The following is a 17,519-nucleotide window of genomic DNA, read 5'->3' on the forward strand; positions in this document are numbered from 1 at the left end:
TGAACAGAATCCACAGCAACTTCATGACGAACGATCAAGTTCTCTGCCATGTTACGATCAGCGTGAGGATAAAATCTTGAACAGTCATTTAAAAGACGCATAACTGTTTCTAGAAGTTCAGTCATTGGGGGAGCTGCAGTAACAAACATTAAATAACAGATAGACCAAGACAAGCCATTTCACCACTGCCACCTTATTTACGATTTCTAGTTAAAGTAATTTTCATTGCTATCATACACGAACAGCCATTCTCTTAAAAGGCACATTTCGTGCTGGCATACACAACGTAATTTACAAGACCTGCATATGTGCGTATATTTGGGCATTTATTTCGCATATCCCCGCGCTTGAATTTACGCAAATATATGGCCCTTTAAAAATGGCTATATACACGATCTAAATGGTCGTATACATGAGCTTAAAGCCCATACGTAATGTATGTAAACAAGTATATGCGACAGAAAAACCCGCATATATCCTGTTGTAATTTTGAAACGAATGGGCAACCATAAAAAACAACTTGAAAGGAGGCAACAGCGCTAATTGAACTGGATATCTAATTCTAAGTTTAGATTAATAGCATTTTGTCTTATATGCCGTGTTATGTTTTATGACAGAAACATGTAAGCTTAATATGCACTGCTATAGGCTTAATGTGCACTTAATACGGACTGCTATTTCAGCTGATACAATTTAGGCACCCTATCTAAGGTTCACACCGGGGACACTATGCCAACGTAAGCGAAAATAATACCGTATTTAAGGATCGAGAACCTCAAAAACCATACCCTATCCCATGGCACATACCTATATAACCCATATATGGGAGTAGCCCCACCCCTGGGAACCCAGGGTAAAGAATTATTTATACACCGTCGACTTTCCCGGTTCCCTATTCTAGACCAAAACTACATCTGATTTCTATACCCCTTCCTAGACTAAACTTCCTGAAAACCGATACCCTTCGCAGCCACACTTCCATATAGATCGTTTTCACTGTCACGCAATAAAAAAATAAATCGAAAACCATGCAGTGGAAAAAGCTATGAACTTACAATGGTATAGAAGATAACTAAATAAGACACTTCTCCAAGTTTTAGGCCTGTGCATTTCCCCAAACTTCAGATATTCATTGAAATGTTTCGCAGACATTTGCAGAACCCAGTATGAAAACGCTATGTTGGTGTACCTCCATGGTACACCATTGTGGCGGCCAGAAAATAGTGTAAACATCTGGAACTTACTTTGGCTATCTAGGCGACTGATTATCAGTACTGATCAAACAAGCATTTACATAAGCACTTTTCATAATGCTCTCACTTCTAAAAAGGCTCAAAATCATGAGATAAGTATATATTTTTCGACAAACTCGATCGTAGCCTTGTGTCACGCACCTCCATAACCCTGAAATTCAAAATGCTCTGGATTCCAAATGAAGCACGCTATTGAGCTGTAAAATTGTAAACAGATATAAATATACCGTCTCTTATGCCTGATGAGGATAAAAAACTTTAGTGGCTCTCTAGTTTTAAATTTTCGAAAGTGATGATGTCACGTGAAAACAATCTATAGCTTATATATGGGAGTATAGGAGTACCCCCCCCCCAGGGGCTCTATATAAACAATAGCCTCTATTTGGTGGGAAAATATGTTCAGATATTTGTCTGCAGACATTATCTGTTCCAAGAACAGTTTTCAAACAGTTTTCCAAGAGCACAGCTTAAGGAAAACTGTGAGCTTCCAGGAACAGATAATGTCCAAGGACAAGCATATTTTCGAAGTCAAATGGAAGCTTTTGTGTTTATTATCCTTCATATAATTTTCGCAACACACACAGTTTCGAAAATTGGGGAATATTCTTGGATATTCTCAAGTTTTAGCTGCGGAATATTCGGTCATATGACGCGTTTAGACCAATCATACGTGAGCGAAAATATTTGATTGATTGTAACGGGGTATATTTCCAAGTTTGTTACTCACTATATCTAACATAATTTATACAACCAAGTTTGTTGTCCTTTTAGGCATTTTTTTTCTATCTGTATTAAAGTGCCAATGAAGTAAAAAAATAATTGCTGCTCATTTGCTTTTCAAAGTAAAGAAGAATGGCATTTTCCTTTTTGGAATATCTTTTTTCGTTTTGGAGATATTTACGTTTCTGTATTATGCAAATGAGAAAAGTGATGATTTCACAGGTAGTTCAACTAAAACAGTACAACAGTCAATCAAGAATATTTCTAGAAATATTAAAGCTGCAGTGTTCTTTAGACATGGCACCAGAAATGTACATCACAAAAGAAACAAAATGACACCAGTCATGCCGTTGCCATGACAACAGTCATACCACTGGTCCTGTTTTAATTAAGACTAAAATTCCCAGATTTTGTACTAAAAAGGATCATCCACTCCCAACGATCTAATGGAGAGAGTTAAGACAAAATGGGAACTCTGTGTGTTCAGAGCAAAACCTTCTGTCCCACTTTAAAAGGTTGCAAATGGGGATATTTGGTTTTTCACAAAAAGAGACTGGAGCCAAGAGTGTTGCCATGGCAATAACATAGTAGGTATCATTCTGCTTCTTTTGTGATGCACATTTCTGGTGCCAAGTTTGAAGAACACTGCTCCAATATTTATGGAGATATTCTTGATTCAGTATTTTATTGTTTAAGTGGAACTGTTTATGACGTCATCGCTTTCCTCATTTGCACAATACAAAAACGTGAATATCTCTAAAATGAAAAAAGATATTCCAAAAAGAAAATGCTATTCATTTTACTTTGAAAGCCTTTCAAATAAGCAGCAATTATTTTTTACCTCCTAGGCACTTTAAATTTGTGGACAATCTTTGGTTTGTGTCCCAAGCAATGTGCCATGTTATAGGTAGGGGGTGGGGGTTTTGGGTGTCTTTGGGGGAGCAAAGGTATTACTGCCTGTCAAACATGTCAAATCCTGAAAGCCTAAAATCTGTCTGGAATGTTTATTGTGTTATAACCAATTACAAGCAAGATCATCAGACCACAGGAACCAAAGAAAATGGTCTGATTTTTTTCCATAAAATTAATATTTGGTCATAGAACTAATTTGGTTTCTGGTTTTCACTTCATCCCAAGATACACCCTCAGTCTTAATATAATACTGAAAGTCTAAATGATTGCCTTTTTTGTGATTGCATGTCAGTAATAATTAAAATAGTCACAACCCATGACACCATGGGAGCATTTTGAATTGATGGATGAACAAGAGTCCTCAAGGAATAGAAAGGATGACTTTTACAGATACAGTGAAACCTCTATTAAATGGACACCTTCGGGACCTTCCCAAGTGTCCGCTCAATAGAGGGTGTCCGCTTAATAAAGGTTTATGACAATTGCACAATGTTGGTTAAAAATTAACATTCAACAGGTCCTCTGTACTGTAATAAAGTTCCAGGTTGTTAACGAAGCTATCCAGAGTTGAAGTTCATCAGCTTTCATTACCAACTTTAATTTGTTTGTACTAATGCCCTTTCCATAGAGCAACGATAATACAGGTACATTTAATTGACTATTTCAAGGACGTAATCCAATGCCACATTGTCAATTCAGTCCGGTGTCCGCTTAATAGAGGTTTTTAACAATAGAAATTAGCCAAATACAATTTATTTTAGTGTCCGCGTTCGCTTAATAGAGGTGTCCACTGAATAGGGGTTCATTATAAAGGGAAATATAACATGTTAATTTCAGGACCAGGCTAAGTGTCCGGTTAATAGAGGGTGTCCGCTTAATTGGGGGTCAGCTTAATAGAGGTTTCACTGTATAAAACCCCAAGCAAAAAGAGCAAGAAAATATAATGAAGATATGAATTTTCTTCGAATATAATGAAGATGTTACTATTCTTTGAATAGAGTAAAATAGAGTAAATAGGTTGCTGTTATTTGGAAAGATAAAGATTTACAAAACAAGAGTTTCCTAACAGTAAGTTACTACATGACAGAGAATTGTGCACACCTCCCCAATGCATCGATAACTTGATGTTTGCATGCCACACATGTAACATTTTTTTTACAAAATAAAAGAATTGTAATAGCGATCCTCGGAGAGAAGTTTTTATTGAATCTCATCCTGTTTAAATGAAGTGAAAAAGACCGATAAAGCAAGTGAATGTATTCATTTCTAAATATGGAGCTGACAACAAAGGAAAATCACTGTCAGTAAAAACCTTTCTAAAAACGTTTTTCGGAAAAAAAATCCAAAAAGCTTTTCTGAGGAAATGAACACAAACTGCACAGTTTAAACTGTGTATGGTTAGGGGTAGTGGAGTCCCTGATGGCCTTGAGCTCTTTGGCAAAAGGAAAGAACAACACCGAACCAGTCATTTCTGAAAAAGCGTGGGGAAGAAAGGGAACAAAGAACCCTGGCTTTGAGCTATTCTAAATGTTCCTCTGCAACTTATACTGGGTTAGTATTTTCCTTTCCATTTCGTTTTGATTTGACAAGTTGCAAGTCCAAGGCTGAAATTCGGTGCGTTAATGGCTTTAAAACCAATCTATAAAACTTGAGTTGTTTGTTAAAAAAAGCTTAAAAGACCAGAAAACTGAGGCTTAAAGGAAAATGTAAGAAATGTACGCTTTATATTTGTGCAACATGCAGTATTCCTTCAAACCACTGTTCCTTCGAGAGTTCAATTCACGATCAAGCTAGACTGAAACTAGGAAATGGAAGCAAAAGTAACATTAACATGACTTATTAATGAGAGGCAAACAACATTAATTTTTTGAATAAACTACCTTTATTGTTAGGTAACACTCAGTATACCTATTAAGTTTAAACTTTTTAACACAGGTGGATTTGGAATGTAGCAAAAATTAATTAAAACAGACCTTTCTTCAAGATAATTCAGGTATATATTTGCCAGCTAAAAGAATTAAGCAATGAATATAGAACGGAGAAAAGTTTTACAATGAAAGCTTGTGCTAAATTGAACAGAAGACAAATAACAGAGAAAATATCTCTAAAATTGATGGTATGCATTACTACACTCAAAAGGTTGATACAGACCAGTTTTTTTTTTTTTATTTGGTACCTCACTTATTGGCTATGTAGAACCATATGCTTGAGCTCCGGCTCGCTAAAAGTTGGAAAACTTAAGGCAGTTGAGGCACTGCAAAAAAACTTGAGCTCGAAATGTGAATCCTGACAGGAATTATCTTCTTCCTCTGCAAAAGCAGTAAAAGGTGTTTCCATATGTTAGGAGACAAACTAAAAGGAAATATCTATATGGAGAAAAATCCAGAGCAAAAATACAAATAAGCAAACCGAGAAAATAGTGCAATACAAGGAAAAATGTATAAAGTGTATTAGCCAATTGGAAGGTGCGCTACTCTAAGACTAATAATAAAGTACTTTTAGCCCTAACCCCCATTGGGACCCTGTCAGATGCTGATAAACTATGTCCTGTTTCTTCCAATTACTAAATTTTATGTTCTCAGCACACAATGTTCAAAAAAGACAAAATTCTACAAGGTACTGAATTTCTATAACTTCTATGGTGGCATTAAATAGCTTGACATGTTGTTCCTTATTATTAATAACAATTATTAGCAGACACAAATGTCCCAAAAATTGTGGTTATTATCAGCAGCGTTTTCCATGACTGTAAGGCCTCTATCTAGTGTCCACTATAGTGCTGAAAGGTAACTTAAACGAGACCAGGAGGATGTGTTTCTCCTGGACTAGCCTTCTACACTAACAGACTGCTGTAATAGGAAATGAAAGGTTTTCTTTCAGTTAAGCTGGATTTATTAAGTTCATGGGTTATTATCTCTATTGTGTCTATGAAGTCTCTCATCATGACGATGAGTAGAGCAGAGCAGAGTAGTGTAGTATGAAGTAGAGTAGAGTAGAGTAGCGTAGCGTAGAGTAGCGTAGGGTAGAGTAGAGTAGACTAGAGTAGAGAAGTGTAGAGTAAAGTAGAGTTGAGTACAGTACAGTACAGTACAGTACAGTACAGTACAGTACAGTAGTGTAGAGTACAGTAGAGTAGAGTTAAGCATAGAGTAGAGTTAAGTATAGAGTAGAGTTAAGTATAGAGTAGAGTAGAGAAGTGTAGAGTAAAGTAGAGTAGAGTACAGTAGAGTACAGTACAGTAGTGTAGAGTACAGTAGAGTAGAGTTAAGCATAGAGTAGAGTTAAGTATAGAGTAGAGTAGCGTAGCGTAGAGTAGAGTAGAGAAGAGTAGAGAAGTGTAGAGTAAAGTAGAGTTGAGTACAGTAGAGTACAGTACAGTACAGTAGTGTAGAGTACAGTAGAGTAGAGTTAAGCATAGAGTAGAGTTAAGTATAGAGCAGAATAGCGTAGCATAGAGTAGAGTAGAGTAGAGTAGAGAAGTGTAGAGTAAAGTAGAGTTGAGTACAGTACAGTACAGTAGTGTAGAGTACAGTAGAGTAGAGTTAAACACAGAGTAGAGTTAAGTATAGAGTAGAGTAGCGTAGAGTAGAGTAGAGTAGAGTAGAGTAGAGTAGAGTAGAGTAGAGTAGAGTAGAGTAGAGTAGAGTAGAGTAGAGAAGAAGAGAAGAGTAGAGTAGAGCAGAGAGTAGAGTAGAATAGAGTAGAGTAAAGTAGAGTAGAGTAGAGTAGAGTAGAGAGCAGATAGAGTAGAAAAGAGTAGAGTAGAACAGAGTAGAGTAGAGTAGAGAAGAGAAGAGTAGAGTAGAGAAGAGAAGAGTAGCATAGAGTAGAGTATGAGTAGTGCAGCATAGAGAAGAGTAGAGCAGAGCAGAGTAGAGTAGAATAGAGTAGAGTAGAGAAGAGTAGTGTAAAGTAGAGTGGAATAGAGTAGAGTAGAGAAGAGTAGTGTAAAGTAGAGTAGAGTATCGTAGTGTGGAGTAGAGTAGAGTAGACTAGACTAGACTAGAGTGGAGTGGAGTGGAGTAGAGTAGAGAAGAGTATAGTAGATTAGAGTAGAGTAGAGCAGAGTAGAATAGCGTAGCATAGAGTAGAGTAGAGTAGAGAAGTGTAGAGTAAAGTAGAGTTGAGTACAGTACAGTACAGTACAGTAGTGTAGAGTACAGTAGAGTAGAGTTAAGCACAGAGTAGAGTTAAGTATAGAGTAGAGTAGCATAGAGTAGAGTAGAGTAGAGAAGAAGAGAAGAGTAGAGTAGAGCAGAGAGTAGAGTAGAGAGCAGATAGAGTAGAAAAGAGTAGAGTAGAGTAGAGAAGAGAAGAGGAGGATAGAGTAGAGTATGAGTAGTGCAGCTTAGAGAAAAGTAGAGTAGAGCAGAGTAGAGTAGAGTAGAGTAGAGTAGAGTAGAGTTAAGCATAGAGTAGAGTTAAGTATAGAGCAGAATAGCGTAGCATAGAGTAGAGTAGAGTAGAGTAGAGTAGAGAAGTGTAGAGTAAAGTAGAGTTGAGTACAGTACAGTACAGTAGTGTAGAGTACAGTAGAGTAGAGTTAAGCACAGAGTAGAGTTAAGTATAGAGTAGAGTAGAGTAGAGTAGCGTAGAGTAGAGTAGAGTAGAGAAGAAGAGAAGAGTAGAGTAGAGCAGAGAGTAGAGTAGAATAGAGTAGAGTAAAGTAGAGTAGAGTAGAGAGCAGATAGAGTAGAAAAGAGTAGAGTAGAACAGAGTAGAGTAGAGAAGAGAAGAGTAGCATAGAGTAGAGTATGAGTAGTGCAGCGTAGAGAAAAGTAGAGTAGAGCAGAGTAGAGTAGAATAGAATAGAGTAGAGTAGAGAAGAGTAGTGTAAAGTAGAGTGGAATAGAGTAGAGTAGAGAAGAGTAGTGTAAAGTAGAGTAGAGTATCGTAGTGTGGAGTAGAGTAGAGTAGAGTAGACTAGAGTGGAGTGGAGTGGAGTGGAGTAGAGTAGAGAAGTGTATAGTAGATTAGAGTAGAGTAGAGCAGAGTAGAATAGCGTAGCATAGAGTAGAGTAGAGTAGAGAAGTGTAGAGTAAAGTAGAGTTGAGTACAGTACAGTACAGTACAGTAGTGTAGAGTACAGTAGAGTAGAGTTAAGCACAGAGTAGAGTTAAGTATAGAGTAGAGTAGCGTAGAGTAGAGTAGAGTAGAGTAGAGTAGAGTAGAGAAGAAGAGAAGAGTAGAGTAGAATAGAGTAGAGTAAAGTAGAGTAGAGTAGAGAGCAGATAGAGTAGAAAAGAGTAGAGTAGAGTAGAACAGAGTAGAGTAGAGAAGAGAAGAGGAGGATAGAGTAGAGTATGAGTAGTGCAGCGTAGAGAAAAGTAGAGTAGAGCAGAGTAGAGTAGAGTAGAGTAGAATAGAGTAGAGTAGAGAAGAGTAGTGTAAAGTAGAGTGGAATAGAGTAGAGTAGAGAAGAGTAGTGTAAAGTAGAGTAGAGTATCGTAGTGTGGAGTAGAGTAGACTAGACTAGACTAGACTAGACTAGACTAGAGTAGAGTGGAGTGGAGTGGAGTGGAGTAGAGTAGAGAAGTGTATAGTAGATTAGAGTAGAGTAGAGCAGAGTAGATTAGGGTAGGGTAGAGTAGAGTAGCAAGGTGTAGGGAAGAGTAGAGTGGAGTAGAGAAGAGTAGAGTAGGGTATAGCGTAGCGTAGTGTAGAGTGTTTCAGCTCATTAGAACTCTGAGACATGTATAGCTGAGAATAGAAGAGTACAGTACAGTACAGCACAGTACAGTAGAAGTATAATAGAGAGCAGTAGAGAAGAGTACAGTGTTTGAAAATTGGGGATAAGATAACTAACGATGAAGGAGTAATACCACATAGTAGAGTAACAGTAAGATTCTTTTGCTCTACACCTCTACGGCTCTGGGGCTCTACTGCTGTACGAGTTCTAAGGCTCCAAGACTCTGGGGCTGTACAAGATTTAAGGCTCTACTACTTCTATGGCTGTACAGTCCTACAGCTCTATGGCTTTTTTGGTTACAGAGTAGAGAATGCAGTGCTACGTGGAGGCTGTAGAGACTCACAAACTCTACGCTAAAATTTGATCATTTTTTGGGACACATTTGAGATAAACTAGCTGAAGATTTTTGGAAGGCTTGACTGAGGTTTAGTGTATGTGTGAAATATCAGGCACCATCCACAAATGTTAATTACAGTTAAACCACTCATAGGGGACCACCCAAAATGTCAATCTTAGGTGGTCACTCATGGGAGACGGTCTCTTATGGGAACTTAGACTATATTGGATCAATGTTTTGCCTCATTAGCTCATGTTAACTGCAAAGACTTACCCATATTTTAAATGGTTTTTCATATGAGAAGTCAATTTCAAGAAAAAAAAAAGTACTTCCCATTGAGAAATTTCCGTCTTTTGTGCTATCCAGGAATACAATAATGTTACAACACCTTATAATCCGATTTCCACTCTATTATCTGTCAAGTGGTTGCTTACAGGAGGTTAAAAACAAAAGAAAATTTCAAACTTTTTGCTCTAATAGTGGTTGCGGTTGCTTACAAGAGGTGGCTGCTTACAAGGGGTCAGAAAATTTTGGTATTTTGGAAAACTTGTCACTGAGGAGAGGTTGTCGCTTATTGGGGGTGGTCGCAACTGGATGTTCGACTGTAGGTCCAATAATCAACAGGTCTCAAAACATAATCCTTCTTTGTTTCTTTCAACTGTGTTCATCCATGTGAAAATGCCAAAAGCACTAAAATCTCAGAAGATACATAACTGTACACAGTACATACTTAATTTTTCTCAATTTTTCAATCAGTCTTAAACATGCTAGCCAGATAGACAAAGTTATGGGGACAAGTTAAAAAAATTTAAACTCATCAACAATAGATAAGCTTGGGGAACAGTACCTAGTAGGTGGGGCCAAGAGCAATCCAAACCGAGCACATAGGGTCTCCATGACAACCCTGTGAGCGGCCACCACCCAGGCACCATCACACTGATAAGCAGTGGAACTCACCATGAGAAGAAACAAAAAGGAGGGAGGTAGGGTTTGGCTGGGAAAAACTCAACCTGTACAAGGCCAATGTTATGAAAACACACGTACTGAATTTGACACCCAAAGCCAAACCATAAAATACCGGCAGCCCTGCATAAATATATCTGAGACCTCCCCCACACAATCCTCCTACAAGAAGCTGCTGGCCAGCAACATTGTTTTGAATTTAACTTTGCTAAAATTACATTTAGCCTCATTAAAAGGAAATATTATGTATACGAAAAATAATATTTAATTAAAAGTTGGGTTCTTTTCTTATTGCCAGAACAAAACTTTTTCAACACATCAGTAAATTTATGGCAACAAGCTCTAGTGCCTTACCAGAGAAAAATCTGAAAATGCCAGGTCTGTCACAACAGTACCTGTTAATCAAGAACAAATATCCAGACTTCATTGTGCTCTTCCAAGTCGGTGACTTTTATGAAATCTACAGTGGCGATGCTGTGAAAGTTGCTGAGAAAACATCTCTACGAATCTCAAGGAATCCCAATGTGAACAAATTGATGGCTGGGTTTCCTGTGAGGTCTTTGGACAGCTGGCTGACAACCCTCGTTCAACAAGGATTTCAACTAGCAATTTGTCCACAGCTTCCCAACAAGTGAGTAGCTATTAGTACATAATAAGATGATGATTAGTCATGATATTGTGCAGACCAGTTGACTGTATCTTTTAGACCAAGAATGTTAATTTGCTGTTGCAAAATTAATGGAACATTGTTGATTTCAATTACTCCAGAAAAATTACTGCCTCGCGTAATTTATTTGTTTTTACTGCTTTCAAAATATAAAGTTCTGAGTGTGTTAATTTCTTTTTGTTACAGGACACCTGCCAAATCCAAATTACTCCATCGTGAAGTAGTACGGCTTGTTACACCAGGTACACTCCTTGAACCCTTGAACTCTGATGCAAATTACCTCATGAGCATTGCTCAAGGACCAGACTCCTCTGTTGGACTTGCCTGGCTTGACCTGTCAACTGGTGAATTCTATCTTGGAGTGTCTTCCATTGAGAACTTGGAGGAAGACTTATCACGAGTCAGCCCTGCAGAGGTGGGTGGGATTATTTTGCTTACAACTGTCCAAAAAGACTCATAACTGTGTGGCCTATATACTATGGGGCGCCGTTTGTAAATTTATTATTTAGACCGAATTTATGCCATTTTCCCCTTATTTATAAATAATTGGAAATGCCACAAAATTTGTTTATAAATAAGACACAAGAACTTGTTCGTTGATATGTATATAATTATTTTAGGTACGTCCTGATTTATAAATAATCTTTTACCATAGATTTATTATATATAAATAATAAATTAAACAACTTCAATTATTTATATATCAGGTCATCTCTAAAATAGTTATTTACATATCATAAAGTTTGTTAATCCCATTATTTATAAATAAATTACTTCGCCGGGAGTGTAAATTCATTATTTAGAAATAATAAATTTCACCTCGCCGAGTGTAAATTTATTATTTAGAAATAATGAACTTCACTGAGTGTGTAAATCCATTATTTAGAAATAATGAATTTCTCCTCGCCAAGTGTTAATTTATTATTTATAAATAACGAACTTCATTGAGTGTGTAAATTCATTGTTTAGAAATAATGAAGTTTCATTTCGCCGGCTGTAAATTTATTATTTAGAAATAATGAATTTAACCGTGTGTGTAAATTCATTATTTAGAAATTGATTATTTAGAAATAATGAACTTCACTGAGTTTGTAAATTCATTATTTAGAAATAATGAAAGTATGAATGGCAGACCCAGCGTCTCTTGCCCGATCGATTTCGGAGGCTGTTTCTCGCGCTATAAGTGAGACAGTCAATGCTACCCTTGCTCAAGTAGGTAACGGCGGCGGTATGTAGCCTGAAATTCAGCACTGGCGGATCTGGGGGAGGGGCTCGGGGAGCCCGTTCTCCCCCCCCCCCCCAATTCCCCGCCTCAGCTATCTATTATGGAGTTCTTATTCACTCAGCAATTCGGCAGCTCACACTGCAACAGGAACAACTAACAACCTCAAAGGCCGAGGCAACAGGTAAATTTTAAGAAAAGAAACTGCTGCATGAAGAAAATAAAAATCGCTTGGCGTGTTAAGTGAAAGGTCTGATTTCTATTGAAATTCAATAATGGTTTAAACGTAAATGAATTTAGCTTTCCATGTGTACGATCTTTGGACTTGCCTGGAATAGACATGCCCAGCCGTGACTTGATCAAGCCAAACAAAGTGTGTCACACAGCTATCCGTCCAAAGGTCACAAAGGTCACAAAGAATTTAACCTGCGAGCAAACTCACGTTTGAATCAAACGCGCGAGTGACGAAGAGGAATAGCGATCGGCGGGAAAGAGGCGCCAAGAAGTGACTTTCAGTGATCCGCCACTGCTGAATTTCAGGCTACATAGCTACCTGAATAACTGTCTTATAACGCGAGAAACAGCCTCTGAAATCGATCGGGCAAGAGACGCTGGGTCAGCCATTCATACTTTCATTCTTTCTAAATAACGAATTCACATACTCAGTGAAGTTCATTATTTCTAAGTAATAAATTTACACTCAGTGAGATGAAACTTCATTATTTCTAAATAATGAGTTTCTAAATAACGAGTTTACACACACGTTTAATTCATTATTTCTAAATAATAAATTTACAGTCGGCGAGATGAAACTTCATTATTTCTAAATAATGAATTTACACACTCAATGAAGTTCATATTTATAAATAATAAATTTACACTCGGCGAGGTGAAATTCATTATTTCTAAATAATGAATTTACGCACTCAGTGAAGTTCAGTATTTCTAAATAATGAATTTACACTGGGCGAGGAGAAATTCATTATTTCTAAATAATGGATTTACACACTCAGTGAAGTTCATTATTTCTAAATAATAAATTTACACTCGGTGAGGTGAAATTTATTATTTCTAAATAATGAATTTACACTCCCGGCGAAGTAATTTATTTATAAATAATGGGATTTACAAACTTTATGATATGTAAAAAGCTATTTAGAGATGACCTGATTTATAAATAATTGAAGTTGTTTAGTTTATTATTTATATATAATAACTCTATGGTAAAAGATTATTTATAAATCAGAAGGTACCTAAAATAATTATTTACATATCAACGGACAAGTTCTTGAGTCTTATTTATAAACAAATTTTGTAGCATTTCCAATTATTTGTAAATAAGGGGAAAATGGCATAAATTCGGTCTAAATAATAAATTTACAAACGGCGCCCCATAATATACATGCCAGCAAGGACCTCAATCACAGTTCATTGCAAGACTATGTGTTAATTTCATGCTTGTGTTATTATTTAGTAAATAAACCCCTTCTGGGACCTGGTATGTTGGCTGATAATGTCCATGGCTGAGATATTGTCTGAAAAATGAATATTTGGCCAAGAAGCAAAGCTTTGAGGGCAAATGTGAAATTTTGAGGACAATCTCTCAGCCAAGGACATTCACTCACTCACTCACTCACTCACTCATCCTCATCGGGCCCATGAGGACTCTTGAGGCTGGAGCCAAGGACATTAACCGTGGGTTATAAGAATAAATAATCTTCAAAAAAAGTAGCGTGACATCACTCTCCAACACCTCATTTCAGAAAACAGACCCTAATAACCCCACATGCTGGAATCAGCTTCAGTGCCACCAACTCAGGGGCAGAGGCACATGGAAGCAAAGATTTACTATATGAAAATACCTCCCAATTTGCAATACAATAAATTGGTTTGAATTCATTGTTTTTTTTAAGGCAAGTACTGACCTAGGCTGCTGCAAATTAATAGCTGACAACTATACCTATTTCAGGAACATACCCATAATCCCCTCAATGCAGACCCATTCCTCTGATCTGTGTCCTGCAAAATAATTATTTATGCCTGTTCTGCAATTACACATTGAGAAAATACCATGATTATTTAGCAGTTATTATAGATGTTACTGGTACAGTGGTAAGTGCTGTGAAAGCCCGAGGTACCTATTTTATCAGTGAATGCAAATCGAACCATTCTGTGTTAGGTAGGATTCAGGTGAAACACACACATAAAAAATGCATGAATTCCCAGAAATTCTAAACCCACCCCCCTCCCCTGGATGTGGACCAGCTGACTCAGATCTCCAACTCTTCAAAAAACTGACTATGCTTGTTTCGACGATACGAACTTCTACAACTATTACAAAACTCGAAACGAAAATGCAGCGACTAAACGTACTGTTTTTAGTCCGAACTCTGCGACAGCTGAAAGGCAACTAACTTACTAACACGACCGATTTGAATATTAATTAGTTAAGACTTACATTCAAGCAAGCAGTGTTTTGTTCGCCTGTCCCAACGGACAGGGTTAATGTTAATGAACAAGCGTTTGCCAGAACATCCTCCCCCTTGAACAGGACTGTGTTCTCTTTCTTCCGTCCTCTTACATCTCTAACAGACACCACTTTGTGATAGGTCGCACATAATCTTTGCCTCCTGTTCTAACCTGTACAACTCTGACCTTCCCGTCAGGGCCAGGAAAAACCTCTTGAATTCGACCCAAAGGCCAATTCCCTCACGGGTTATGGGGATCCCCCATCAGGACCACATCACCAGGAGCAATGTCGTGTTTCTCCTCAACCCATTTGTTTCGAGTGTTCAGGATCGACAGGTATTCCTTCATCAATCTTTTCCAGCACTTGGTGATGAGATCTTGTGTAAACAGCCATTGATTTCTGGGGTTGAACGCAATGTCATCAATGACCCTGGGTGCAAGTTGTCCACCCATTTGGCTGTAAAGGAAATGGTTTGGTGTTAAAACATGCTCATTGTTGGGATCGTTGCTACAATAACTGAGCGGACAGGAATTCAAAATTCCTTCTACTTCAACCACTGCAGTCAGTAGCTCTTCATCCGTAGTTCTGGACTCTCCAAGGATTGCACATAGAGCTTTTTTAGCAGACTTGATGAAGGCTTCGAAAATTCCTCCATGATGCAATCCACCAGGGGGATTAAATTGCCACTGGATTCCGTCATGAGCTACCTGTTCTTTGATCCAAGTTTGATCCAAAGTCAAGACAAGGTCACACAATTCTCTTTCAGCTGACATGAAGTTCATTCCATTGTCACTAATCATCAGCTCTGGTTTTCCACGTCTGGTGACCATTCTGGAAAATGCATTAAGAAAGCTGGCTGTATCCAGTGAGTAAGCAATTTCTAGATGAACTGCTCGTGTGCTCGCACAGGTAAACAGGCACAGATAATGCTTTGCAGTCACCTTTCTCGTCAGCTTAATGACAAAGTGGCTAGCAAAATCGACTCCACAATGAGCGAAACATCGCAATGATGTGCCAACTCTGCCTTCAGGTAGGGGTGCCATGATTTGTTCACCTCTGCGTTTTCTTCCAAGTTTGTAGTCTCCTACCAACATTTGTAGTCTCCCACCGACATGTAAGATTCCATCACTGTCCAAAAATGGTGACAATCTCCACAGCAGACTGCTTCTCAAGACACTTCCTCCTCCTCTCAAGGTTGTTAATTCCTCAGAAAAGCGTTCTCTTTGAGTTTCTCAAACCCAGTACCTCTCTGCCTTACTGATTTCCACCTGATCTAGGACTTTTTCCAGTAAGTCGTTTTGCGTGTTTCTGGTCTCCTTGCTTTTCTGAAGTCTTGCTCTTTTACTTTTGGACATGAATCTCAAGATCCAAGCTGTAACTCCTAACAATCGGCACCGGGAAGAAAACCTCTCGATGTCAAACAAGGGCAGGGACTGCTTGCAATGAAACGTGAGGTTGATTTTAGCCAGCTCTTGTCTACCTTCCTCACTGCAATCGCTCATAAAGAGGCGACTTTCTAAAGGCCAGGATGTCTCTCCCTCATGTAGAAAGGCAGGTCCCTGGAACCAGCGACTTTCAGTGGATAAATTCTCCAGGTCCAGACCTCTTGTTGCGTCGTCAGTGGGGTTTTGTTCTCCTGGTACATGTTGCCACTGAGCTGGGTCCGATTTAAGTTGAATTTCAGCTACTCAATTAGAAACAAGCGGTTTCAGTCGTCTTGAGTGACCCTGGATCCAGTAGATTACGTCCATACTGTCCGTCCACAGGGTGTGTTGACTTAATGGAATTTCTAGCTAACCACACTCCGCACTCCGAGTACTGCTGCCATTAACTCAAGGTGCGGGATGCTGATGGATTTAATCGGAGTTACTCTTGCTTTGGCTGTTACCAGGGCAACTGAGATCTGTCCACTCACGTGTCCATATCTTACGTAGCTTACTGCGGCATAGGCTAGTCGGGACGCGTCAATGAATGTATGAAGTGAGATGTCTTCCACTGCTTCCTTGTGGTGTCGATAGCAACGTGGGATTTTAACCTGTGGAGCTTTGGGCAACTGTTTGGTCCACTGAAGAGTGGTCGACTTTAAATCGTCAGGAAACTCTTCATCCCAATCAAGACCTCGTAACCAGGCTTCTTGTAGTGCCATTTTTGCTCTGATGAAGAAGAAGTGAAATGGATCAAACAGTGTAGCAATATGACTTAACAGGCCTCACTTCGTGTAAAAGGTCAGGTTGATTTCTTTGACGATAAACATGAAAACATCTTCACTCGCATTCAAATGGACTGCTAATGTCTTGACACTCAGAAGTTCTGATCCGTCAAGCTCTACTCCAGTTGCTTGATCCTCTTGTGGGATTTCTTCTAGCACCTCTGTTCGATTACTACACCACTTTTGGGCCACTGTTGCCACCACTGTTGCTGGGTAATTCTCTTTAAAGTCTAAGGCGTGACTGTGAAGTACGAACTGGGTGAGATAAGGGGATGCTCTGTCTCCAAAGGTTAAAAGGACCGCTTCGTAGACATCCACAGGCTTTGTGGGATCAAGATCTCTCCATAACAGTCTGTGATACTTGCAGTCTTTCTCAGTGAGGACAACCTGAGAAAACATTTCCTTGATGTCCGCTAGTAGGACAACAGGTCTCTGTCTAAATTGGAGAAGTATCTCCAGGACATCTTGTTGAAGTTTAGGCCCGGTAAGCATCGCATCGTTGAAGGAATGCCCTTGTAACGTGCAGCTGAGTCGAACACTATGCGTACTTTGGTGGTCTCTCTATCTTCCCTAATGACTGGAAAGAGTGGGAGGTACCAGCTTGGACCATCTTATCCCTCGTTAGTTTCTAACTTCCGAACATAGCCCTTCTCGAAATTCGCATTCATCGCTTCTTTGTAACGTCTCGCAACTTCTGGCTTCTTGAGGAGGTTTTTCTCTAAAGAGGACAAACATTTCTCTGCTTCTTCTCTATTATCAGTACTGTTTTTAGTCTGCTGCTGAACAACAACTAACTTACTAACAGGACCGATTCGAATATAAATTAGTTAAGACTTAAATTCAAGCATGCAGTGTTTTGTTCACCCATCCCAACGGACGGCATTAATGTTAATGAACAAACGTTCGCCGGAAGAATGCTCCTCACATACATGCTGTTTGTTCCAGAGGATTTTGTGATTCATATATTAATGTGCTTATATTAGCCTTTAAGTGATTAATAGTAGTGTTCAATTCCTCAATCAAAGTTCTCATTACCAAAGACTACACTTTATATTCCACGATCCAGGTGTGCAATGT

The 17,519-nt window shown here is 38.6% G+C and overlaps 1 protein-coding gene across 2 annotated transcripts in view; it reads left to right on the forward strand.

The window, feature by feature from the left end:
• The window catches only part of LOC145467665 (DNA mismatch repair protein MutS-like), a 36,459-nt gene that overhangs the window by 3,057 nt on the left and 15,883 nt on the right, over positions 1-17,519 (forward strand). For both annotated transcript variants that reach the window (XM_081451266.1, XM_081451267.1), the window contains exons 2-3: positions 10,173-10,505; positions 10,728-10,956. In XM_081451266.1, coding sequence (XP_081307392.1) covers positions 10,173-10,505; positions 10,728-10,956 — 562 coding nt within the window. The remainder of the gene's footprint in view (positions 1-10,172; positions 10,506-10,727; positions 10,957-17,519) is intronic.

This window comes from Orbicella franksi, chromosome 14 (assembly GCF_964199315.1).
Source record: "Orbicella franksi chromosome 14, jaOrbFran1.1, whole genome shotgun sequence".
NCBI classification, from domain to species: domain Eukaryota; kingdom Metazoa; phylum Cnidaria; class Anthozoa; order Scleractinia; family Merulinidae; genus Orbicella; species Orbicella franksi.